This window comes from Capricornis sumatraensis, chromosome 2, assembly GCF_032405125.1.
Source record: "Capricornis sumatraensis isolate serow.1 chromosome 2, serow.2, whole genome shotgun sequence".
In the NCBI taxonomy this organism is placed as follows: Eukaryota; Metazoa; Chordata; class Mammalia; order Artiodactyla; family Bovidae; genus Capricornis; species Capricornis sumatraensis.
This window is the reverse complement of record NC_091070.1, coordinates 66,728,733-66,753,727: the sequence shown is the minus strand read 5'-3', so window position 1 is coordinate 66,753,727 and position 24,995 is coordinate 66,728,733. Positions and strand designations below refer to the sequence as shown.

Here is a 24,995-nt window from a genome sequence, read left to right as displayed (position 1 = left end):
AGCTCAGCAGGGTTGGGCCTGGTGGCACGTGGCTGGGAGATCCAGAGAGCTGGGGGGAGGGGGGTGTAGGGGACGGGGTGAGTCAGCAGGGGACTCTGGCAGTGAGTCAGCAGTGGGACTGGGAAGGGGGTAGGGACCTTTCTCTTTGTGAAAAGGTGAAACTGAGGCATGCCGCTGATGGGGAATCTGGCCCCAGCCCCCTAGATCTGCAACAGGAGTGGAACTTAGGTGCTCTTCCCTGGCCCAGAGCCCTGAGAGAGGGCATCAGTTCCTCCTCTGCACATCCCTGGGGGCCAGAAATTAATGCACCCCCAGGGTCCGAGGACTATGGCATATTCCCAGGGGCACCTTGCCATTTTTCCAGAGGACAGAAAGCAGGAAGGTGGATATTTGCCCCCTCCTTCTGGGAAGCCCCAGCCTCTCCAGGAAGCAGGACTGCATCCTCTCCCCCATTCCTGGGCATCTTAGCCCCAGGCTGGAGGCCTAGGGACGCTGCCCCAAAGTGACTGAGAGGCAGAGAGAAGGAAGTCTACTTCCAGTGAGCGGCCATTGACCAAAGCTGGGAAGTGCCCAGTGGGCCTTATTTGGTGCTGGCTCTGGCTAGGTCAGTGAGTTCCTTTAGGCCTGGATGCTCATCCCTGTGAAGTTCTACCCCTGGGCTGAGGAGGAGAGCGGGCAGCTGAGTGCTCAGCGGGAGGGCTGAAGACAGAACACTGGCCTGGGATGTAGATGTCCCAGGCTTAGCTGCCTCCAGCGTGTATGCAGGTTGATCAATGACAGGACTTACTTCTGTGAATGAGCAGGGCCTCAGCCTCATCGTGCCACGAGAGACTGCTAGCATCCCAGAGATCGGCCCCCAGAGGAACGGGGGGAGGGGCTCCTGTTTATTTTCCAAAGGCACAGGTGCTCATAGCTAATGGCATTTGCTATAATTCTCTGATAAGAAAACAACCTCTTCCCAGAATCTACCCTCCCACCCTGCCTCTCCCAAGCCAGGGCCTGTCTTCATGTGGGATTTGAGACTGTGTCAATAGGTGTTAGGGAAATCCCTGGTGGCTCAGAGGTTAAAGTGTCTGCCTGGAATTCAGAAGACCTGGTTTGATCCCCGGGTCCAGAAGATCCTCTGGAGAAGGAAATTGCAACCCATTCCAGTACTCTTGCTTGGAGAATCCCATGGCGGGAGGAGCCTGGTGGGCTACAGTCCATGGGATCGCAAAGAGTCGGACATGACTGAGCGACTTCACTTTCACTTTTCTTTCACTTTCAATAGGTGTTAGGCTTCCCCGGTGAGTCAGCGGCCGCAGAGACCCGGGTTCAACCCCTGGGTGAGGAAGATCCCCTGGAGAAGAGCATGGCAACCCACTCCAGTATTCTTATGTAGAGAATCCCTGTGAATCCCCATGGACAGAGGAGCCTGGCGAGCTACAGTCCATAGGGTCACAAAGAGTCAGAGACAATTGAGCAACTTGGCAGATGCAAGCACAAAGCCTCCTACAGCACATGGTGGGGTCAACCCTAACTGCCACAAGAGTCTAAAAATCTGACCACTTTAAGTCTGTCTCAAGGGGCCCAGTTGGCCTGAAATATTCTGATTCCCCAAGAGGGTGGGGGACACCTTTGCTCTTTTGCCCCAACCCTGAGGGCAGAGGCAAGGAGGCCACATTTGGGTGGGGAGTGGAGCAGAAGGGTGATGTCATTTTCCAGTGGTTATGGCATCAGGGCTGGCAGAAGGGGAAGTGAATCCTCTTCAAACCCAGAGGCAGGGCTTTCCCACTGTGCTCTGGAAGGGACCTCGCACCCCTAACCCCAGTGCACTTCAGTTGAGGGGCACTCTACTCTGCTGCCTGCCTCCCATTTCTCAGCCAGAGAACAGAGGCCAGGCTTAGGCAGAAAATCTTGGGACAGGGTTCTTTAGTAGGAGTTAGAGAAAAATAAATAAACCTCATACAGTCAGGAGAGAAAATGGTGCTGACTTTGTCAGACAGTCTGAGTCGGGGGCACATGCTGGGAAATGCCCCCAGGTCTTGGAAAAGGGGTGATTGGGCTTTGGGTGGGAGAGAGCACAACAGACTGTCTTTCTCCCCTCTCCCCCAGCCCCAGTTGTCTCAGTGGCCTGAGGGTCATACAGCTGAGGCAGCTTTTCCACATCAGCCTCCCATCCCCCAAAGGCAGGAGGCAGCCATCCATCCCCAAAGAACTGGAAGGAAGTGCCAGACTCTGTATCCGGGAACTGACAATGAGGTCAACTCAGGGCAAGCCGGAGATGGGGCCTAGGAGCCAGGCTAAGCCGTCTGCCTTAGGTCAGGAGCTTTCGGAGTTTGGCCCTGCTTGAACCACAGGGGCAGGAGTGGAGGTTCCAGGTGGCCAGGTCTAACCCTCCAGGAGAGGAAACTGAGTCCAGAGTGGCTCACTAGGAAAGGCAAGAGTTGGGGGCCAGAACACCATTTCCTGCCTCCCGGGTCATATTTTTCCCCTCCACAAATATGTGACACTTATTCAGAGAGGAGGGGAGGAGGAGCAGGATGTTGGCTTGGAGAGGGCCTCAAGGCCCCAGAGAGGCCCCACATGGTTCCAGCCTCCACCTTAGCCTGCAGCTGAGGGAGGAGCTCCAGTGTCCGAGGGAGCTCCAGCTTCCTGCACCTCAGAACGCAAGGGGCCCTCTCCTCCAGGGGTTGGAGCCATGTCCCAGAAAAGAATGAATGTCCTTGCAGGATGTCCCCATGGGATGGGGGCATCAGAGGTGGCTCTCCTGGGTCTCTGCCTGCTCTGTGAGTATGTCCTGCTCACACAGCTCCCTGGAGACCACACAGGGTCTCTCAGGCTTGTCCTCCTCCTCAGAGGGAAAGCAGGCCCGGAGGCAGGTCCTCACTGATTCCTTCACTTCCATCTCCAGGCCCTTCATCTTGACCTCGTACTCTGCCATAGCCTCCTGCTGGAACTGTGGGGACAGTGAAGAATGCCCACTGTCTCAGGATGGGCCACCTGCCCCCCTCTCCCTCCCCAGGACAGTGGAACTGAACCCGGAGATGCCTGGTTTGTTCAGACTGCCCAGGAGATCAGGGTGGGAAATGGAGCCCATCAGGGGGTTTCCCAGGGGAGGGTTTGCCAACCAAGCGAAGAGATCTGCAGAAATGCCTCATGACCCCCTGGGAACCAGAGCCCTGACCCCTCGGGAGAGGGGCCAGTTCCTCTCCTCCCACCTCCTGACTGGTAGCTCCCCAGAGCCCGGTCCCTTTACACCCTGGAGCCAGGCCAGCTCCCCCAGCCCCTCTACCCCCACCTGTTTTTCCATCTCCTGGATCTGTTCCAGGCAGGCTGCTTGCTTCTCCTCCAACTTCTCCTGGTGCCTCTCCAGGTTCTCCTTCATCTGGGCAGGAGTAAGTGGCAGATACAGACCCCTTTAGGCTGGTGTCCCAACCTCTGCACAAATACTAGAACCCCAGATGGCCAAGGGGCAGCCCCTCCCCCACTGCCTCCTGCGCCATCCCTAGCTGCCTGGGCCAACCGAGACAGTGCATCTCCTAAGGGCAGAGTAAAGGCCTGGGACCACCTCTTCCCTCAGAGAGAGTGTGTTTGGGAAGAACATAGCTCTAACACACCTGGTTGATCACCTGCACCACCTCCTGGATGTGGGAGTTGTTAATCTCTCTCTTCAACCTGTTGGGGTGATCAGAATCTCAGATGAGGTAAGAGGCCACTGAGAAGAGCTGGGTAGGACAAAGTCTCCACAGGGTGTAGGCAAAAATGAGAACTTCATCATAGAATCATCTGTGGCTGGCACATCTATGTCTGGTCTGGGAACCAGCTAGAGGGGTAAGCAGACAGACCCACGGAGGACCTGAGGAGCCTTTGGGAGCCCTGGGGGCCTTCTGAGGGAAGGGGCTTCCTCACTAAAATGCACTGTTCCTCAAGGCATGCATGGGAAAGTGTAGGTGGAAATCAGTTGTCCCAAGGTTTCGCTTCCCTCTTGGCATGTTTAATTTCCCCTTAAATTCTCCTCTCTGCTCAAACAGTGGTGGCATCTGCTTTTTGCCTAAGGAGGACATTCTTTGATTCAGAGGCAACAGAAGTGGAATCGAGAAGCAAGTCAGGATCCCCTTGTAGGGAGGCCCCTTCCCACTGGAGTGGTTCCTGTTCAGCACCAGGCCTGGAGTTAAGTCCTGTGCCTCCCCTCCAGGGCTCACCTCTCCTGAGCCATCTTGTCTGTGGTGACCTTCATCATGGCCTGGATCCGCTCCAGCCTCTTGGCCTCCAGCTTCTTCTTCATCTCTTTGGTGTCACTGCAGAGAAACAGGCATCAGGAAGACGTTTCCTGCGGCCTGGGCCTTCCTAGGAGGTAAGAGTCAGGAGTAGAAGGGAGGCAGGCATACGTCTCCAAGGTCTCCTTGAGGGTCTTCCGCTCTGCAGCCTGTTTCTCCCTGGCCAGCTCCATCATCTTGGTCATTTGCTGAGGGAGAGGAAGAACCAGCTAAGCCAAGCAGAAGAGAAGCCCTTCAATGTGCAATGCGCGGAAGATGTGCAATGCGCGGAAGGTGTGGGGTCTGGCCGTCGCTTCCTCTCCTTTCCCTCCCCTCCCGGACTCTGGCACCTGGGCCGCGTGCTGCTCCTTGAGCTTCAGGACACACTCGCATTGCTCCTCGCCCAGCTGCAGCAGCTCCAGCTCCAGCCTGTCCCTCATCTCTCGAAGGCGCACGTCCTCGCCCTCGGGGCCTTCGGCCGATGCCGCCCCGGCGGTGTCCTCGCCTGGCAGGGTCCTCAGACGGCCACGTGGGAACAGGCTGTGAGCCCCAGGCCATCCGCGCCGCCGAGGGCAGGGTGCCGCCACCGTGGCCACCGCCACCGCCCTTACCTCTTTTTGCGGGATCCCTTGCCCGGGCCGAGCTTGCGGCCCCGGCACCCGCCGCTGACCCCCGCGCCCGGCGGCCCGAGCCCGGCCAGCTGCGCCGCGCCCCTCTGCAGCAGCTCCTCCCAGCGCCGCACGCCGCGCCGCCCCAGTTCCCGCAGCTCCTTCTCCTGGCGCCGCTGCAGCTTCACGACGCCCTTCAGCTCCCGCAGCTCCTCCAGGCTGGCGGTCTGCGGTTCTGTGGGGGCCAGGGTGAGGCGTGCGCCCCCCCGGGAACCGCCCCCGGGAATCGCCCCCCACCACAGAGCCCCCGACCCTCCCCAAACTCGACCCCAACGTCTCTCTCGGACTCAGCAGGCCTTACCCGCAGCTTCTTTCGTGGCCTCCTCCCTGGCCTTGGCTCCGGCTGCTGCAAGAGCCAAAGGTGAGGCTCTTGGGGTGCCCTGCGGGGCCCCCGGGTTCGGCTGCACCCCGCCCAGTCCCGTGACCGTGTGGGCCGCCTGCTGAGCACTGCCCAGCCCGAGGCTTCACACGCAGCTGTTCCCTCCCCAGGTGAAAGTCTTCGCTTTTTTATTTTTATTTTTAATGAAAAGCTGCCCCCAGGCTGGGATGTGCCTATGCCCTTCGGATGGGTGGGAGGACACCGAGCGCGTACCTGCTGACCCGTTGCTTGTTGGAGCCGATGCCCCGTTGACCTGGCTGGCAGGATGATTCCCAAGAGGGAAGGGACCCTGTTGTGAAGAGTGGGTTGGGAAGGTGCCTCTCACCCTGAGCCCTGGAGTCCACCCCCACCCTCATCATCCCGAAGATGGGGAAGGCCTGTGGGGGGCCCTGGCAGGAGACCTGGTGACACAGACCTCGGGCTGGCCTCCCATGGCTTCCTTGAGCTTCACAGCCTTCTTATCATGGGCACTGAAGAACTTGATAGGATTGGCGAGGGCCACCGTGAGATCTGGGTGCACAGGCATATGGTAGGCCTGGTAAGGAGATGTGCCTCGAAGACTCTCCCGTCCTCGCCTGCCCCAGGATGCCCTGTTCTACCTTCCTCTGGAGGCTGGCTTGAGGAGAAAGGAGAGAGGATGGACAGCCTGGGGCTCCCGGCATTCCATGGGCCTCCTACCTGCCCAGGTGTCAGGCACATAGTCCTTCATCTCCAGGAAGACAAAGAGCGCAGGCATGGTGAGTGGCATGTTGCTCTCGTTGTGCAGACAGAGATGGTGGTATCCTGTGGGACATACCAAGTGGCCAGTGAGCCAGAGCCCACTGCTTCCAGCACTGCTCACCAGCAGCCCAGTACTCAACACTCCTGCCTTTAGTCTGGTTCCTGGCTGTGTGATCTTGAGTGGATTACTTTAAATCTCTGAGACTTTCCCCATCTGTGAAATGGGGGTAATAGTGTCTACCTCATGTGGTTGTATGCATGCTAAGTGGAGTCAGTCGTGTCCAACTTTGTGACCCTATGGACAGTAGTCCATCAGGATCTTCTGTCCATGGGATACTCCCAGGCAAGACTACTGGAGTGGATTGCGATACCCTCCTCCAGAGGATCTTCCTGACCTAAGGGTCGAACCTGTGTTTCCTGCAGCTCCTGTATTGCAAGCAGATTCTTTACCGCTGAGCCACTGGGGAAGCCCACTTCATGTAGTTATTCTCAAAATAAAGTGAGAATGTGTTATAAGCCATTAAAGCATTTTAAGTGCCCAGTGAGTGTTAGCTGCTTGGGAAACTGCCCCAGTAATTCCGGAAAATTAGAGACATTCAGTTGGGTGGGCAGAGGTCTCAACCTCTGTCAGTTTCCTGGAGAGGTACTGTTCCTGCCCCATTTTCTTGGGCTGATAACATGACAGGGCTATCTTCCTGAAGCTGCCCCATCCTGTGGACAGGATCCTAATACTGGTCTTGGTCTCAGACCCACTGGGAACAGCAAAGAAGGACCCCTGTCCTTACCAGAATTCAGGGCACTGATGGGGATGATGCGGTGTCCAAGAAACTTGTTGCCTTCCTCCATCACAGCGACTCTGAGGGAAGCCAGCTCAGGCATCAAGATCTGGGGAGAGTTCAGGACAGGCTGGAGTGGGGAGGGGGCGGCCAGGCTTTCCCCCTTCCTGGCTCCAGAAATCTAGGGTCAGTGTGAGAATGTTACCAGGTTTGCTGAGGACGAAAGGCCCACTCTAAGCCATGCACACAGCCATCCTAGCAGCTCCTGTCACGGCTGGTCCACACAGGGCAGAGAGCTGGGTATATGGCCTGGGCTCCGGGGGCCTGCTGCAGACAGCCCTTGGCAGCTTTGTCAACAAGTATCCAGTGGGCGCAAAAGACCCCCATGATTCCTTGGGCCCCTGCACCCTGGTCTGAGAGGGCACATTTCTGCCTCTAATCCTAACATGAACAAGCATGTGCATACATACCTGGACACACACACAAAACCTGCCCACCAAGTAAATTTCTGTAAACTTGGTTTTTGAACTCTTGAAACTCAGGAGGCACAGATGAGGGGTGGGGAGAGGAGGAGGTTCAAAGAACTCCCTTTATGTATATCCTCTTCTACAAGTAGAGACCAAGGAGGAGGGGCAGGTCCCAGCCCCTGCCTGCCCTGGGCCCCGCCCCCACCTTTTCAAAGACAAAGGGCTCCTCCTTCCAGACCGGATTGATGGAGTTGGTACTGGGTGACAGCTTGGTGCGATAGCGCCTCTTGGGATCCCCTGGAAGGCCAAACAACTCCACTTCCACATAGGTGCGCACGCTGCGTTCTGATAGGAACTGCCCAGAGATCACCTGGAGGGGGTGGGCCGTGGCACGGGAGATCAGTATCAGTTTCCTACTCAGGCCATGCCCAGAACCTAAGTCCTCCAGCCCCCTGGCTGAAACATCCATTCTTGGGTACTGGGAAGAGCCCCGTTCAATTCTGGCCATAGAGTAGAGGCTGTGTGGCTCAAAGGTTATGGCTAAGCTCTGGCATCCAGGGTGTTTCCAGCATTCAGGGAAGAGGTGTGGGCTTCCCCACCTCCTTCCCCAGTGAGGAAGGAACAGGGCCCTCCCCCAGGGCCTGGGGCTCCTGCTGCCCCACTCTGCCCACTCTTCTCCCCTCCCCCAACCCAGCCTCAGCCCTTCCCCTTGGTTTCCATGGGGACCAAGAGGCAGCCTCCAGTGCAGAGGAGGAGGCAGTTTCCAAGGCAACTTGCTACTGCGCGAAACTGGCTGGGGCTGAAGTTTTCAGGATATCAGGGAAGGGGGTTGGGAATGGAGGGGTGGGGCTCCTGTGTCTTTTTACTCAAGACCCCAGCCCTCCCGGCTACTTGTCCACCTCAGGGCCTTGCCGTAATGGAAAGGGTGGTGGCTACCACCACGTCGATGCGGTCCACTGAGAAGGGATTGAACTGCTTGTCCGACCGACGCATGAACTCATGCTTGAGGAGGTAGCCACTCTGCCCGTTGAACTCGAAAAGCGCCATGTTCTGCTGCATGGGCAGGTCTGGGGGGACAGGGACAGTCAGGCAGGGAGCCCCAGCTCTGAGTCTGCACACAGCCTCTCTTTCCACATTTCCCCGCCTTTCCCGTCTTGTGAGCAGGGAGGTTGGGAGGGCTGTAAGGATGAGGGTCTCTCATATCCCATATTGGTTCCTTAGGGTCTCATCTCTCAGGAAGGGCCCCCAGCCCGAAGTCAGCAAGAGCAAAACCACGACCAGACCTCACACTCAGAGTGGGAGCTGAGACCAGTGGAGCAGGGGTTCCCACAGCCCCACTCAGGCTGAGCGGCCAGAACGCCAGAACCCTTGCCAGCACTCTGGCATCACCACATACACACTGGTGTACCTGCAGTCACACAGGTATGAGCCGAGGCACTAAACGCTCACACACCTGCACGTGCACCCACCTAACTGCATCAGCCTAATTGAACATCAGCTCTCCCAAGTCTGTTTCAAAGACCACCTCCTCCTCCCCAGGGAAGGGGTAAAGGTGGGAGGGGCAGGGGAAGGTTCTTAAGGGCCTGATCATGCCCTTACCCATCGTCTGGAAGTTGAGGGCAACCATCTGACAACCAGCATTCCAGAACATCTGGGGCATGTAGTTGGAGGAGTCCATGCGGGTACCCTTCGGGTAGATGCGGCTCATTTGGCGCTTGTTGTAGCTGCCATGGAGTATAGGAACCGGGAGGACCACAGACCCACGAGCCTCGTCCCAGGACCCCCGCCCCTCCACCCCACCAGGGACCCTGACTACAGAGGTCTCAAGGATACTCCACAAACTGCACTGAGGACTTGGAGAGCAGGTCGTAAGCCTTGAGCTCCGTGAAGGAGGAGATAACATAACTTCGGTTCTTCTCTGCATAGAGAATGACGGAGAGTCCACATCAGGCTGTCCCCTCCCATAAACCTGTCCTCCCCTTTGGTATGCTTCAGGGTCGAGGGGCCAGTCCCAGAGCCGGAAATGTGCAGATCTCTGTGGGTAGCGGTGTGTCCTGGGATAAAGGGTATGCACAGTGGATGCACAACAGGGGTGGATTGTGAGTGCCAGAGCCCTGGAGGGCGGGCACACACAGGGAGTGTGGGGAACACACAGAGATGACCCCAGAGGTCAGGAACGTGCCATGAAGTACAGGGCACAGAGGTTAGGGGCCCACAGCAAGAGTGGTGCACAGGAAAGGGCGCAGGCTGCGGGTTCAGGGATGAGAAGCATCGCAGAGTAGACACAGAAACAGGTGTTGGTGATGGGGATGTGCATAGAGGGTGAGAGGAACTCGCTGTGAGCATGTCCGGAGAAGATAAAGGTAAACAGCACGGGTGCGCTCAGAAAGGGAAGGGGACAGGCACTGTGCTCTGGCTGGTGTCTTTGCCATCCACCCCCTCCCAGGAGTTCTCATGCCCCAGAGACCACAGGAGCCCCCGGACGCCCAGCTGAGGTGGCCTGCTGTAAATGACCTGCCTGTCACCGACACATTCCAGAGCATTCTGCTTGCTGCCAAGTTCCCAGTACAGTGACAGCACACTGGGAGCCACTGCCACTTAAACATGCCCTTTGCCTGGCTCCTCTGCTGGGTATTTATAGACAGGGCTCCCAGCCCAAGGGAGGGGAGGACCTGCCTGGCTCTCACCCCCACCCATCAGGCTGCTCTGGTGTCAGGACACACGTCCAAAGGGTCTTCTCCTGCATCGAATCTTGACTTCCAGCTTCCCACCACCCCGTGCTAACTCACGGGCAGAGAACTCGAAGGAGATGAACTTGGTGGGCTGGATGTAATTGACTAGGCTGGACATCTCCTTGTAGGCCGTCACCTCCAGGCCCGCTGTGCCCTAGGGAGGAGGGGGAGGGTAGAGAAGAGGCCAGAACAGAGCCCAGCCCCACACCCCCGCCTGGAGGACTCCCCACACACCTCATCTGATTGCATCTTCTTTATCTCTTCTTCATCCAGGTTCCCCGACTCCTCCTCTTCCTCTTCCACCTCCTCCTCTTCCAACTCAGCCCCTTCCTCACCAGCCCACACTGCCACATACAGCTCCGTCAGTACTGGGGGCACCGGGAGACCCCACACCAGGCTGGCTCTCCCCTTCAGGCCCAGCCCCTCTCTCCCATTCCAGATGCTGCCCCATGCCCACGCCCAGCCCCACTCCTCCCAGGCCAGCTCACCTGTATCCTCACCCACAGGGCCATTGGGTGGGCTGCTACCCTCAGCCTCCCCATCCGGCTCCTTGCTGGGGGATGCAGGGCCAGAAAACTGGTTCTTCTTGTTCTTTATTAGGATCTTGCCTCGGAGATCCTCAGGGCTGGGCAGGGGGATGCCAGGTTTCAGCTGTGGGAGAAGAGAGAGAGGCCTCAGCCATCTCCTCACCTTCAGGGTATAGCCCAAGCTCCTTCAGGCCAGGCTGCCCTCCACTTGCCCCCTGCCTACTTCTCCAGCCTCATGTCTCCTCACTCCACCTAGGGCACCAGTCCTCTGTCTGACCCAACTTGTCCCAGCTCCTCAGTGATGTTTTCTCACCTTATTCAGTCTGCAACGGTGTTGCCCACTGTCATCAAGATAAATCCATTATCTCCCTTAGGTTACAGCTTAATAATCACCTTCTCCAGGAAGCCTTCCCTAATCCCCAGGACCAGATCTGGAGCCCCAAGTACTCCTAAAGCAGCCACTGGTTATAATGGCATGGTTACTTGTCTGCCTCCCAACTAGAGGGTAAGCAGTCTGAGCGCTGGGACTGGCCCCTTTGCCACTGACATGTCCCTCAAGCCCAGCATGGTGTCTGACATGTGGTAGACAATAGGACCCAGCAATCCTCAAGGTGAGTCCCAGCATCCTGGCACCCTGCCCTGGGTCCCCAGCCCTTAGCCCCAGATGCCCCAAGGTGAAGTCTTCTCACCGGGAACTTCTCCAGGGGTTCTGTGAGCAGCATATCCCCGAACATCGTCCGGCAGTACTCGGCCATCTTAGCCTGTTGGCGGGGTCTGCAGGGAGCAGATGTGGGTGGTGTTCAGCTGCTCCTCTCTACCCTCTTATCCATCTTTTTGTGCCCCCTGATGACCCAGATCAGGGGCTCAGGAATTTGGGGAGGCAGGGACAGAGGCAGGAGAGCCCGCAGTCCCAAGGAGATTGTGAGGAGACCTGGGAGGGAGCTGGAAGGCATGGCTAAGAGGCTGGGGAATGACTGTGGAGAGGGTAGCAGCAGGTGGGAGACAGGGCCAGGGAAGAGAACAAGGCTGGGTGGCCGGGATACACACGAGTCCACGTGGTTTTCAAATGACAGGATGACCGGATAAGGGGAGGTCTTAAAGGCACTTTCTGCAATGGCTTCGATTGCTTCCTGGAGGAGAAAGGGACCCCATGGGGAAGAAGGAGGTCAGTGCTGTGCTTCCACTCCCCAAAAGGCACCGTTGTCCACTCTCCAGTTTCAACACACGTATGGAACTGGAGGGCGACTCTTGGCCCCTGTCCCTTCTGGTCCCTTCTAGTCCCCACGCTGGTCCAAGGCCTCCCAGCCATCCCTCCTCTCCTGCTTCACCACCCCCAACCCCCAGAGGCTCTTGGCCCAGGGCCCTTCAATAGTGCCCCTGTCACCAGCCTCTGCACACCGAGTCTCACCTTGAAATAGATGTCTGTGGTCATGGTGAAACCGTGGGTGATGATGGGCTCCTCGTCGGGGGGCTTCCCCTTCCAGCAGTCCAGCTCCACGCAGCGGCAGCCTGCCAGCAGCACTTGGCGGTACATCTCAGCAGAGGAGAGGCCTGAGAACTGGCCAGCTGAGCCAGAAGAGGGGCGAGAGGCAGGGGTTTCACTCAAGGACAGTCCTGCTCTGCCCCGCCCCTCTCCATCGTGGGGGCTGTCCTGTGGGCAACCCCTGCAGGGGATTCAGGGGACAGGAACAGGGCCCAGAAGAAGAGAGGTTGGCTGTGAGGTCGCCAGGGCCCACCTGTCAGGTAGGTGTTGTGGGAGGAGTTGATGAAGTAATGGTTGAGTGGCTGGGTCATGTCGTGGTGCAGCAGCAGCTTGTCCTGGGCCAGCACACTGTTCTCCGGCCCGCAGAGAAACCACACCATGCCTTCGGGGGACAGCTGGCCTGGGGGATGGGGTGGTTGTCAGGGTTGCAGCCTAGCTACGGGGACGGGAAAGGTCCATGGAAGGCCCAATTTTCCCTCAGTCCTCACCCCGCTGCACATTGATGCCGCTGGGCTCATACTTGTCGATGAGGCCCTGCACCTGGTCAGGCCGTGCTGGCGGAAACAGCAGGGAATTGAGCCTGGAGTCACGCTGTTTCTGGTTGATGAATTTGGCCAGGTGCTCCTTAGTCATATACGGTTTGGCCTTGGAGTGGCTGCAGGCCAGAGAGAGGAGCACAGTTCCCCCTCTAGATCCCCTGGGCTGGGGTGAGAGGGGGCTCAGACAACCCCCTTCTCCAGCAACATCACCTAATTATCAGCATGGCAGGTGGGAATTTCAGCCACCACCCCTTCCCCAAGCCCAGCCCAGCCCAAGAAGCTCACTAGGAAGTGAAGATCTCATCTATTTCTGGCCGAGGACAGAGGCTCATGAGGAAGCTCTTGTACACGGACTCTGGGAAGTCCTCGGGATTGATGGCATCATTCTGGGAGATAGAGAGTCACTGATGACTCCGGGGTCCACCTCCCAACACTAGGAACCTCAGACTAGGCCCAGCCCTGTGCAAGGGGACCTGGGGAGAGGGATGGCTCAGGGCAGACAGAAGAGCATCAAGGGTACCCTGAGCCCCTACTTTTCAAGGCCCTTGTTGCTGAGCAGAGAGCATCTTAGCTGGTTTGCTTTGCCCCTGAATTGACCTCAGCTAGTCACTTCCCAGGCGGCTCAGTGGTAAAAGAATCCGCCTGCAATGCAGGAAACACAGGTTCAATCTCTGGGTCAGGAAGATCCCCTGGAGGAGGAAATGGCAACTCACTCCATTCTTGCCTGAAAAATCCCATGGACAGAGAAGCCTGGAGGGCTATAGTCTGTGGGGTCACAAAGAGTCAAACACGATTGAGTGAATGAGCATGAGTCTCTTGGCTAAGATAAAATTTGAACTAAGAATGACCAGAACAGGAAAGGAAAGAGGTGAGAAGCAAGTGGGGCTGTTTGTCAAAGCTGTGGGCTATCTTTTGCTTTTTAAGTGAAGGATAAATTTTCAAAAGAAAGCAATTTGCATATAAACAATGCACCTAACAACAGAACCTCAAAATGCATGAAGCAAAATTGACAGAATTGAAGGGAGAAATAGACAGTTCAACAACAATAGTTGGAGACACAAAAAAAGCACAAGGAATGATAATGAAACATAGACAGATTGGACTTCATCCAAATTTAAAATTTTTATATTCCTTCAGAGAAGGTTAGCATGGCCCCTGTGCAAGGATGACACATAAATTCATGAAGTGCTCCATATTTTTTAAAAAATTGTATTCCAAAGGACACTGTCAATAAAGTAAAAAGACAGACCACAGAATGGGAGAAAATATTTGCAAATCAATATTTGACCAATAACTGATATCCAGTAACTGACCATGCCACAGTAAAAGACAGTCCAATTGAAAGATGGGCAATGGATTTGAATAGATGTTTCTCCAGAGAAGATATGAAAATGACCAATAAGCATATGAAGAGATGCTCAACATCATTAGCCTTGTGCTTAGTTGCTCAGCCGTGTCCAACTCTTTGCGACCCCACGGACTGCAGTCCTGCAGGCTCCTCTGTCCGTGGGATTCTCCAGGCAAGAACACTGGAGTGGGTTGCCATGCCCTCCTCCAGAAGATCTTCCCAACCCAGGGATCAAACCCAGGTCCCCCGCATTTGCCATCTGAGCCACCAGGGAAGGGGATTCTGCTGGGCCAGTTTCTGAAAATCATCAGGACAAGGAACTCCTTTCTATGTCTGTTCCATTTTCTTCCTTCTGGAATAAGAATGTCTATGACTATTATCATATACCTATCCACCACTGCATTTTGGAAGCACGAGCCCTGTTGTCTTTTTCACTGATTCACAGATGTAATAGGGCTTCCCTGGTGGCGCAGAGGTTAAAGCGTCTGCCTCCAATGCGGGAGAACTGGGTTCAATCCCTGGTTTGGGAAAATCCCCTGGAGAAGGAAATGGTAACCCACTCCAGTATTCTTGCCTGGAGAATCCCATGGACAGAGGAGCCTGGTGGGCTACAGTCCACGGGGTCCCAAAGAGTCAGATACAACTGAGCGACTTCACTTTCACAGATGTAATGGAATTTTGCCCCAGGATTTTGACCTGTTGCTGATTTAGATGATCTAGATGAGATTTGCCTGGAAAACCCCATGGACAGAGGAGCCTCATAGGCTACAGTCCGTGGGTCACAAAGAGTCAGACACAACTGAGCGATGACACACACAGATGAGATTTAGGAATTTCAAACTGATGATGTTTGGATGAGAGTTTAAACTTCAGGTTTGAGACTTTGGGGAATATTAGGGTGGGGTGAATATATTTTGCACAGGGGACAGACAGAAATTTGGGGATCCAGAAGGCAGACTGTAGTGGGCTAAAGGTCACCTCCAAAAAAGATATGTCCATATCTTAATCCCCAGAGCCTTTGAATGTCTCCTTATTTGGAAAAAGGGTCTTACAGATGTAATTAAGTTTGGGCTCTTCATATGAAATTATCCTGGATTGTCTCAGTGGACTTGAAATTACAACAAAAGTGTCCTTATAAAAGAGAGGCATAGGGAGTTTACACAGAGCAGAAGGCAATGTGAAGACAGAGCAGAAAGAGAGATGTGGCCATAACCCAGAGAATGCCAACAGCCGCCCAGAGCTGGGAGAGGCGAGGGAAGAGTTTCCTCCAGAGCCTCTGGAGGGAGCGTGGCCCTCGATTGTGGACATCTGGCCACAACAACCAAGAGAGAATACATTTCTGATATGTCAGGTCACCTAGTTTGTGGTAATTTATTACAGCAGCCAGGGAAACCAATACAACTAGTAAACATTTTAAAGGGTTTTGCACTTTTAAAAAACATTCTGAAGAAAATCTGGATAAACCGTGTGCACATGCTTAGTCGCTCAGTCGTGCCTGACTCTCTGACCCCCGTGTACTGTAGCCCGCCAGGCTCCTCTGTCCATGGGATTTTCTAGGTAAGAATACTGGAGTGGGTAGTCATTGCCTTCTCCAAGCTAATGCCTTCTCATTAGCCTTAGATAATTGCAAATCAAAACCACAGTGAAGGGCAGTCCAGTGGTTAAGACTCCACTCTTCCACTGCAGGGACCACAGGTTCTATCCCTGGTCAGGGAACTAAGATCCCACAAGCCAGAGGGTGTAGCCAAATGGAAAAAGAGCATAAAACCACAATGAGATACTGTATACACAGAATGACTAAAGTAAAAAATAAAAAAAGAGAGTAACAAGTGTTGGTGAAGACGTGGAGAAGTTGGGACACTTGTGCAATGCAAGTGGGATTATAAAATGGTATGGTCATTTTGGAAAACAGTCTAGCATTTCCTCAAAATATTAAGTATGCTGCTACTGCTAAGTCGCTTCAGTTGTGTCCGACTCTGTGTGACCCCAGAGACGGCAGCCCACCAGGCTCCCCCGTCCCTGGGATTCTCCAGGCAAGAACACTGGAGTGGGTTGCCATTTCCTTCTCCAATGCGTGAAAGTGAAGTCACTCAGTCGTGTCTGACTCTAGCAACCCCATGGACTGCAGCCCACTAGGCTCCTCCGTCCATGGGATTTTCCAGGCAAGAGTACTGGAGTGGGGTGCCAATGCCTTCTCTGAATATTAATGAACGATTTTGTCTGGATATATGTTTTCAAGTCACTTGGGTACATACCTAGGGGTGGAATTTTGGGGTCATACTTAATATTAAGTATAGAGTTACTATATGACCCCAAAATTCCACCCCTAGGTATGTACCCAAGTGACTTAAAAACATATGTCCAGACAAAATCATTCACAGAAGCATTATTCAGAATTGCCAAAAAGTGGAAATGACCCAAATGTCCATCAACTGTTGAACAGATATCTACACCATGGAATATTATTCCACAATAAAAAGGAATGAAGTACTCGTAGATGCTACAACATGGATGAAGCTTGAAACCATTGTGCTAAATGAATGAAGCTTGATATCAAAAATCACATATTGTATGATTCCACTTACATGAATTGTCCAGAAGAGACAAATCTATAGAAACAGAAATGAAAAGTAGATTTGGTGGCATTCAAGAATTCTGTGCCTTTGCTTTTCATTCCAGAAAAACCCATCAATTGTTTTCCAGGTTCACTCTGAAAAGCCAATATCGGTCTCAGTTTGGAGCAGAGGCTCTGAGCAGACGAGCTAGACTTGAATCTTGGACCCACCAATTACAAGCACAGATGGCTCAGGGGCTCCTACTGCGACGCTGGAGAACTGATCAATAAGGAGGATGTGGCCAAGGTGGGAACTCAGGAGGTGGGAGTAAAGAAGCATGGATGTTACTGACAGCAGCCATGGTACCCTAGCAGGAGCCCACTCACACCTTCTCCCCAACCCCCAGCTTGCATCCCCTGTGACTCATGGCACCAAGGGGTCCCCAGCTCCATAGAGCTGACCGCAGGGAAGGATTCCTCCTGGGATTCATGTGAACAGGTGATCAATGAGGCCTCAGTTTCATTTATTTATAGCATTCCAAATTCTTATCAGGAGACAAGACTCCATGGATTCTGGGTGGTACTCTATACTGAGGCACTGACCAAGGGAGGATGGGGGCCTGAGATCCACCCCCGCCAGGCAGGAACCCTGGCTCAGAGCTGTGTTTGCCCAAACAGCTCCTTTCTGTAAGTCACCTAAGGTACCTCATGGGTGACCCCGCATACAACTTGTAATTCAAAATTAATTACTTAAGTAAAAAGAAGGGGCTTCCCTGATGGCTCAAGTGGTAAAGCATCCGCCCGCAATGCAGGAGACACAGAAGACCTGGGTTCAATCACTGGGTTGGAAAGATCCCCTGGAGAAGGAAATGGCAACTCACTCTAGTATTCTTGCCTGGAAAGTCCCATGGACAGAGGAACCTGATGGGCTATAGTCCATGGGGTTGCAAAGAGTCAGACATGACTGAGCATGCAAGCACACCAGTAGAAAGAAAGATGTTTTCATGTGTTGAGCTGAAGGAATGTAGACCAACCTACTCTGAACTTGGGCACCTCAGCCCCCTGCCCTGGTTCTGTCACTGCTCCCGATGTCAGGAATCGGTGGCTCCAGAGTTACCTGGCTTTTCAGGCTGTTGGCCAGGACTGTACCATCATTTCTGCCCTCCCTATTCCCATGAGGCCTGCCTAAGTTGCCCTCCAGCCAGAGGCAACTCAGGTGAGGAGGAGAATGCTAGGAGTGGGCTGAGGAAGGAGAACCACTCACCTTGCCTTTGGGGAGGTGGCAGGCGCTGAGGGCAGCTTCCACCCGCTTGCGGTCAGCAGGGAACATCTGGAAAAAACTGAGAGCAGAGAAAGTGAAAGTGAAAAGTGAAAGTTGCTCAGTTGTGTCCGACTCTTTGCGACCCCACGGACTATACAGTCCATGGAATTCTCCAGGCCAGAATACTGGAGTGGGTAGCCTTTCCCTTCTCCAGGGGATCTTCCCAACCCAGGGATAGAACCCAGGTCTCCTGCATTACAGGCAGATTCTTTACCAGCTGAGAAAGGCAACAGGCAAAGAAGGGGTGTCGGGCCTGGAGAGGGAAGGCTTTGAAGAGCTTGGAGGAGGGGAGGGGAGGACATGTGGGGAGGGAATAGGGGAGACTCACTTCTTCACGGGAATCTTCCCCTCAGGGTTAAGCTGCATCTTGAGCTTCACAAGGCTGGTGGGCAGAAAGCAGCCTGTCAAGGCTCAGTCCCGCACACTTAACCCTGAAGGCCAAGCGGGTGGGCACTTACATCTTGTCCAGGAAGGTGCTGCGGGAGGCGTTGGCCGTCAGCGGGTGCTTGGCCAGAGCCAGTACGTCTTCAGCCCAGTCCTGCAGGACCCCAGAGCACAGTGGTCAGGTCCCTGACCCCAGAGGTGCCACCACACCCCACAGCCCAGGCCCGTCCCTTGGGATTTCCGGGCGGTCCCCAGGGCCCAGACCTGTGCTCCCCACACACCTTGCCCACATTCTCCTTGTAGGAGACGAAGTTATGGAAGGTGAGGTCCACCATGTCAGGGCCGGATACCACTGTGAGTGTCTTCAGCAGGAAGTTGTCAGGGGTGTTCATGTTGAAGACTTCCCGGAGCTTCTGGCTCTGCAGCGGGTGGTGACACAGTAGGGATCAGCAGTGTGCCCCTGGCCCTCTGCACCGTGGATCCCCTGTCTCTCCTTCTCAGCCACGTGAAATCTGGCTCACTGGAGGGCATCTCATCTGTGCCCATCGTGGGAGCCACGGAAGGAGAGGCCCACAGGAAGAGACAAACCAAGGCCATGGGGCTTGCAAGTTCTGTGTATTTTGCTTGCCATTTCTCATTTGAAGACAGATTCTTAGTCCCCAGGTTCAGGGAATCTTGCTTCCCACCAATCCCTTCCTCCAACTTCCTTACCAGCATTAGGCAAAAACAGGCAAAGCATTTGGAGGGCAAGGGAGAGGGGGCTAGCCACACCTCCCAGACAGCCTGGGGTGCTCTAGGGGCAAGAGCTGGCCGTGCAACTTCTCCATTCACCGTGTCCTGACACCAAAGCCCCAGCAAGCCAGGGGGCAGCCACACCCCTTCATGGCTGAGGGAGAGACCCTTGGCTCGCTCCAGAGATCAGGCTCCCCGCCCCCACAGGGACCCCTACCCCATGGAGCTGATGGCTGTGCTGAGCCTGGTCTCCTCCGGGCCCACTTACCTTGGGCATCTTGGCAAACTTCCCAAAGCGGGTGTCCCGGATGCTGGTGATATCCAGAAGCTCCATCTCCTAGTAGCAGCAAAGACGGGATGTGGACCAAGACATCAGATCGAGGATGAAGGGCAGGAAGCTTTACACCCCTTCACATCTTGGCCAACTGCCTTTTCTAGATGCCAAGACTGTGGGGTCTCCCAGACTGCAAACTTCCCTTCTCAGCAAGTGGCTCGCCTTCCTCATGCGACCCTCCTCCCTTCCTCTATAGCCACGCCTCTCCTGGCCACTCAAATTACTGGGCAGCTGTGACCTCATCTCCCCACCTCCATCCCAGATGCACTCTCCCCAGACTCCCCCACCCTTCTTTCTGCCCATGTGCTGAGACTTCTCTGATCTCTCTGGACCCTGAAGGTTACCCAGAACCACAGACAGGGAATCAGCCTTTGGCAGCAATTCTAACTCCATTCTCTCTCTCCAAGAGATGCTAAGGGTGGAGCACCGGGGCCTAAGGCAGTCGTGGTCCTCACTGGGGTCCTCCCTCCCAAAGCAGCCAGACCCACCCACAGGGGGTCCCATGGAGCCACCCCTTCAGGTCGCTCTATACTGCTGGCATCCACACCTTCACCCCTGTGTCAAGAGGCTGCTTGGATTCGATGGATCGGCAGGAGTTCGGGGCCATGGTAGACAGGGGCTGCCTCACCTTACTCTGATATGTCCAGTACAAGTAGTAGCCCTTGGGATCCACACGGAGGATAACCGGAGAGGCTATCGTTGTTTCCTGCAGAGAGAAGGAGTCAGCCCCCTGCTCTGAAACTTCAGGCTGAGCACTCCTGGCTCTAGCCAGGGGTTTCAGAGTTCACCGTCTGCCTAGGAGGTGGCTGTCCCAGGGGTCTGTGGGTATTTCTCTTTGTTCTCCAGAGCTAAAGGCGGGGTATAAGCCTTAAAAGCTCTGAACCAGGGCTGGGAAGGGGTAGAGGGTTGGAAATGACATTTCTGGAAGAGAAGAGGGTTTCCCCTCTAAATCCCAAATAGAAGTTCTCCCTCTAGATCCCAAGCAAGAGTCTTGGCCCCCACCTTACCCTGTTTTCAAGGCCCACAACTCAACCATTGGAGTAGAATGTTCCTCACCAAGACTCCATGCTACCTCCAGGAGAACTAAACACAGTGAGAGCCGAGAACCCAATCCCTGCAAAGCAGCCTAGCTCCTGCCTGCCCAGTCCTCCCATCCGTGGATCCCAACCACCCAACTGTCCCACATTCCTTCCCACCTCCCAACACAAGCACCCAAACTTTCTTGCCTAAAATATCATCAAAGACGAGGTTCTGGAAAGCCTTTCCTGAGACACGCTGCAACAACAGGGTAAGAGCCGGTTCTCAGATGTAGAATCCTATCTAAGAAATCCCCAGGGGCTCACAGACTCCAGGAAACAAGCCTCTCCTAGACCATGAGCTCTGTGCACCATGTTTGCTGAAGAAGTGAATGAAGAATGAACTCCCTTCTGAACTCCTGTTCCACTCACAGAGCACACAGGCTACCTTTTATCTTAATGGTCTTTGTATGCACAAATAACAAGATACTAAAGTTGAAGTTTCCAACAAGGCATGGTAGTTGCTACACACCAAACCAGAACAAATGCAAAACTTACAAAGGAAATGGTCCAGAAAAATGTTCTCAAATCCGGGGTGGTTAGGATATGAGAGGGAAGAGAACACTGCTAATTCTGAAAAAAGCTATGTTGTGAACTCCGTTCCCTTGCCTCCCCAAGGGAGGGTTGGGGGGCCTGACCCCTCACCTTAAACCTCCTGCACTTGGAAAGCTTTTGTCACCCCTGAGGTTGTGGGGTCTGACACCTACCTGGGAAAACGAATGGGTGACATACGGGCTGACTATTGGAGAGAGAGAGTCATAGTGGTGTGATAGTGAGCCCAAACCCCCAGAGTCTGTAGGGCAATAAATCCGTATTTTCTGGGTCCAAAATGGGCCTGTGTGGGAGAGGGGCAAAGCCAAAGTTGCAAGAAACTGAAAGTGGTAACTGGATTCTGAGGGGCTGAAGAAGTAGTTTCAAGTGACCTCCTGAAATAGAAATGATAGGAAGACCTTGGGCTTCCCTGGTGGCTCAAGGGTGAAGAATCCATCTGCAGTGAAGGAGCTGCAGGAGACATGGGTTCAATTCCTGGGTAGAGAAGATCCCCTAGAGGAGGTTATGGTAACCCATTTCAGTATTCTTGCCTGGAGAATCCCATGGACAAAGAAGCCTGGCAGGCTACAGTCCATGGGGTTGCAGAGAGTCATTCACGACTGAAGTACTTAGCACAAACCCAGGAGGCCCCTAAGTAAGAGATCCCCAGGGGCTTCCCTGGAAGGTCTGGTGATTAAGATTCTGCACTTTCTTCGCAGGGTGGGGGTGCAGAGGTTCCTTCCTTGCTCAAGGAATTAAGACCCCCACATGCTGTGTGGTACGGGCCAAAAAATTTTTTTTTAATTAAGGAAAAAGATTCCCCAGTTTGGGGAAGGTGGTTGGTGAGTCTCCTAAGAATCCTCAAAAATATGCATGAGAAAAAAAAGAAGTCTTGACCTTTTGCCAGGCCCAGTCCATGATAGCAGCTGCTCAGTTAAGAGCATCAGTACCTCTTTGCCCCATCCCTCTGTGCACCCCACTCCTAGTAGGCATAGAGGAGGAGCAGGGTATCCCCCCGCAGGCCTTCGCAGAACGTCTGCAGCTCACCTGAAACCATTCTTGGAGGTGGGGTAGAAGATGTCATTCTAAGTCAGGTTGGAGTTTTGAGATAACTAGTCTCTGAAGTTAGACTGGGCTTTGTGAGGAAAAGAGTCCATAAGCTTGTCTATTCCCCAAGAGCAGATGGAATGTCTCATGACTGGCTAAGTGTCCTTCGGGGGTCATAGGGGAGCTTCTCCCACAGAATACATTGTAAAGGGGCTCTGGGACACAAAATTAAGTTGAGAGCTCATTACACGCACTGTACTTATCCAATACCCAGGTTATCTGCCAACTGGACCAAAGGCAGTCTGAGAGCAGAGCCTCTTCTGGCAGGTGCATGTGCCGAGACCAGGAGCTTCCTGCTCGTGGGAGGCAGGGTCCAGGACCCTGCAGTGCTCTGCCTCAGGGAGGGCAGCGGGCCCGCTGGGTACACGGAGGCTGGCTTGCAGAGAAGGCCACATGGCACATCCCCATCCATAATGACGCTAAGGTTACACACATTTCCCGGAGGAACTGAGAGAGGCCACTTCACTTTTCATTCTGAGCCACTTCCCTCGTCCTGCAGACTCCTGGGACATACCTCCACCATGCCGCAGTGGCCACACCACTCCTGTCAAAGCAGAAGGCCCCTTACCACGGGCCACTCCCCACAGTCATGGCAACCGGATTACTCAGCCGAGCCCAGTCCCAAAGGCCTGAGAGCCGTAACTCATGGCCCTCCTCATCCCACCTGTGAGGAGGAGGAACCAGCCCTAAGGGCCCACCCCTCCTGCCCCACCGCCCAGCCTTCAGGTTCCCTCTGGGGAACCTGGGACCAGCCAGCTCTGACTCTCACACCAGGCCAGCCCAGCAGCCTCCCCTCCCTGAGGAGGACCCCAAATCCTTCCCCTTCCCCGCCCAGAGAATGCCTGGCCTGTGGCCACACACACATTTTCAGGGTCCAGGAGAACCAGAAGCTAGGAAGGAGGCCCAGTTTGAGAAGGAGCAGACACATGGAGACAAAGGTGCAGGACAAAGCGTGGTTTCCCCATTCCCTGCAGACAGGCAGGCGTCAGGGAGCCAGGCAGAGAGCAGCCGGCAAAAGCAGAAGTCTATAAGTTCCTCCCAGGCCCGGGGAGCAGAGCCTCCAGGTCTCACTCGCTCAGGGTCATCCCACAGCCGCTGGCGGGGAGCGGGACATCCCCGGGACGGGCCGGGGTGGGTGCAGAGCAGCAGGTGCTTATGCTGGGAGCAGAGGCCTGGCTCACCTCTGCTTCTGGTCCGGCCTTGGCTCTGGGGCACCTTTCCTCTCTCCCTCACTGAGACCAGGAGAAACACACCCTGCTCTTGTTGGGGGTTAGGGAGAAGGGGAGACCCAGACCCAAAGAGGCTTCCTCCTGCGACCACCCGAGCAGCCATCCTCCTCTTACATCCACACACAGCCTTAGCCCCTGGCCGCCGAGGGACACAGGCTTGGGCACATACCCTCACCCCCAGGTTTGTTTATCTGGGCAGCTGTATCAGCTGCCTGGCCAAGCCACACGGGCGCCTGAATCCTGGCAGACATAAACCAACCCAGTCCCCCTGGCAAAGCCCGCAGCAGCCCATCCGCCACCCCATCACCGCATCAGCCCTCTCCAGCCCCACTCACATCATCCCATTTGATGAAGCGCTCCCCTTGGCTCAGATAGGCCTTCACTGTGGGGGGCAGCAGGACAGGGTTGAGAAGAGACATGGTGCCAAGAGTCCCTCTTTGGAGAGGCTGGGCAGGCAGAGAGCTCGGGAGGAGGGGAGGAAAGAGGGCGGGCAGGAGGGGAGCCTAGCCGGGCTCACATAGCACCCGCCCCAGCTAGTCCGGAAGTCTGGGTGCTCTTACAGCCCACAGGGTGCAGGACGAAGTGTTTGGGCCAGAGGCCCATCTGCCTTTTAAATCAGCCTCCTCCCGCCAGCCTGCAGCGGGGGGCTGTGGTCACCGTTCCTGCCCATGGAGGCCGGGCTCCCCTCCCCAAAGCCCCCGCCCTCACCCGGCGCCTCAGCACTTCCTGCTCAGGGCTTCCTTCTCTGTGCTGCTCGGCACTGAGAGACAGGTCATGAGGTCTGGTCGCCTCAAAGCAGGGGCCTCTTAGTCCCAGATCAGATGCAGCAGGGGCATGAGCTAGGGGTACTGTTCCCCAGGTGGACACTTTGGGGGAAGGGGCCCCCACAGAGGTGGGGTCCTGAGCACCAGAGTCTGTCTCTCAGAGGCTGAAGAGGAGGCTGGGACCACCCTGAAGATGGGAGTTGAGGGTGGGGCAGGGTCCAGCTGGGATTGAGTGCTTTGAATAAGCAAAGTTTGCTGAACACCCAGCTCCTCTTTCTCAACCCTTCCTCCCCATGAAAATGAGGTGCAAGTGAGGCAACTGCACCCCTCACCTGTCACATGACTCCCTCCTCTCAGCCCTCCAGAGTGGCCGAGGCCTGGACCCTCGCTGACTAGCCGCCACTCGGCACACAACTGCCCTGAGCACCCTTCAGCCACCGCCCTCCACTGTGACCTCCTGCAGGCCTCCTCCTCTGCCCTGCACTGGGGCCTGTCAGAGGGAACACTTAGGGCGAGGGGTGCTGTTCAGAGAGGCCTCTGCTCGGTCCACTCAGGACGCATGACCCTAACTCTACTCCAGCCCAGGCCCAGGCCCCGGGCGCTGTCATAGCCCCGGGCAGTCCAGCCCACTTCCTCTTGCCCAACCTGCTCTTATCACCCTTCTTAACCCAGCTGGGGGAGCCAGAGCTCTGGCCAGGACTTCCTTCCCCTCTCAGGGCCCCACTTTCTGCCCCAGGTCCCATCATGGACCCTGGTGCCACCCCCTGGTCACCACGGGACCCTTGCCCAGGCCCTAGAACTGCCTCCGATGGCCAGTCTGGCCCAGGGCAGGAAGAGGGGGCCCTTTGGGGGCTGGAGCTGAGGGGATTCCTAGCACAAAAATAACTCTCAGAAAAATAATTGTAAGACCACTGGGGTGGAGTAAGGCCTGACAGCCTATGAAATCAGCTTGGGAATCCTCCATGCTGACCTGCCCTCTGCCGAAGCACTCAGCCAGGCTCCCTTCCCTCTGAGTCCTGCTGTCTCTCGCCTCTCCTCCCCCATGCCTCCAGCCCGGGCCCATCTGTGGGCCCCTCTGGTGTCTCC

The 24,995-nt window shown here is 55.3% G+C and overlaps 1 protein-coding gene and 1 non-coding gene across 5 annotated transcripts; one reads left to right on the top strand and one right to left on the bottom strand.

Annotated features, from left to right (window-relative positions):
• Positions 1–1,583: 1,583 nt before the first annotated feature.
• Positions 1,584–23,691, bottom strand: PLCB2 (phospholipase C beta 2). 4 transcript variants are annotated; one of them, XM_068966535.1, is made up of 32 exons: positions 23,481–23,691; positions 19,831–19,908; positions 19,137–19,205; positions 18,418–18,555; positions 18,211–18,290; positions 18,081–18,134; positions 17,696–17,771; positions 12,815–12,915; positions 12,479–12,645; positions 12,244–12,390; positions 11,916–12,073; positions 11,555–11,637; positions 11,197–11,281; positions 10,469–10,631; positions 10,215–10,324; positions 10,038–10,134; positions 9,082–9,166; positions 8,848–8,972; positions 8,161–8,315; positions 7,454–7,618; positions 6,791–6,890; positions 5,964–6,068; positions 5,701–5,795; positions 5,499–5,574; positions 5,208–5,252; positions 4,850–5,081; positions 4,589–4,754; positions 4,371–4,447; positions 4,185–4,280; positions 3,600–3,657; positions 3,281–3,367; positions 1,584–2,938 (listed from the first exon to the last, which is right to left on the bottom strand). In XM_068966535.1, exons 1-32 carry the CDS (start codon positions 23,562–23,564, stop codon positions 2,735–2,737), a joined length of 3,561 nt encoding a protein of 1,186 aa, XP_068822636.1. In that variant the 5' UTR covers positions 23,565–23,691; the 3' UTR covers positions 1,584–2,734. The 4 variants fall into 4 exon arrangements, with proteins under 4 accessions (XP_068822636.1, XP_068822637.1, XP_068822638.1 ...); XM_068966536.1 differs by having other exon boundaries at positions 10,481–10,631; XM_068966537.1 differs by lacking the exon at positions 5,208–5,252.
• LOC138074681 (U6 spliceosomal RNA) lies at positions 13,627–13,729 on the top strand. The gene has a single exon (XR_011144507.1). It is a non-coding gene; the product is annotated as a U6 spliceosomal RNA (small nuclear RNA).
• Positions 23,692–24,995: the final 1,304 nt, after the last annotated feature.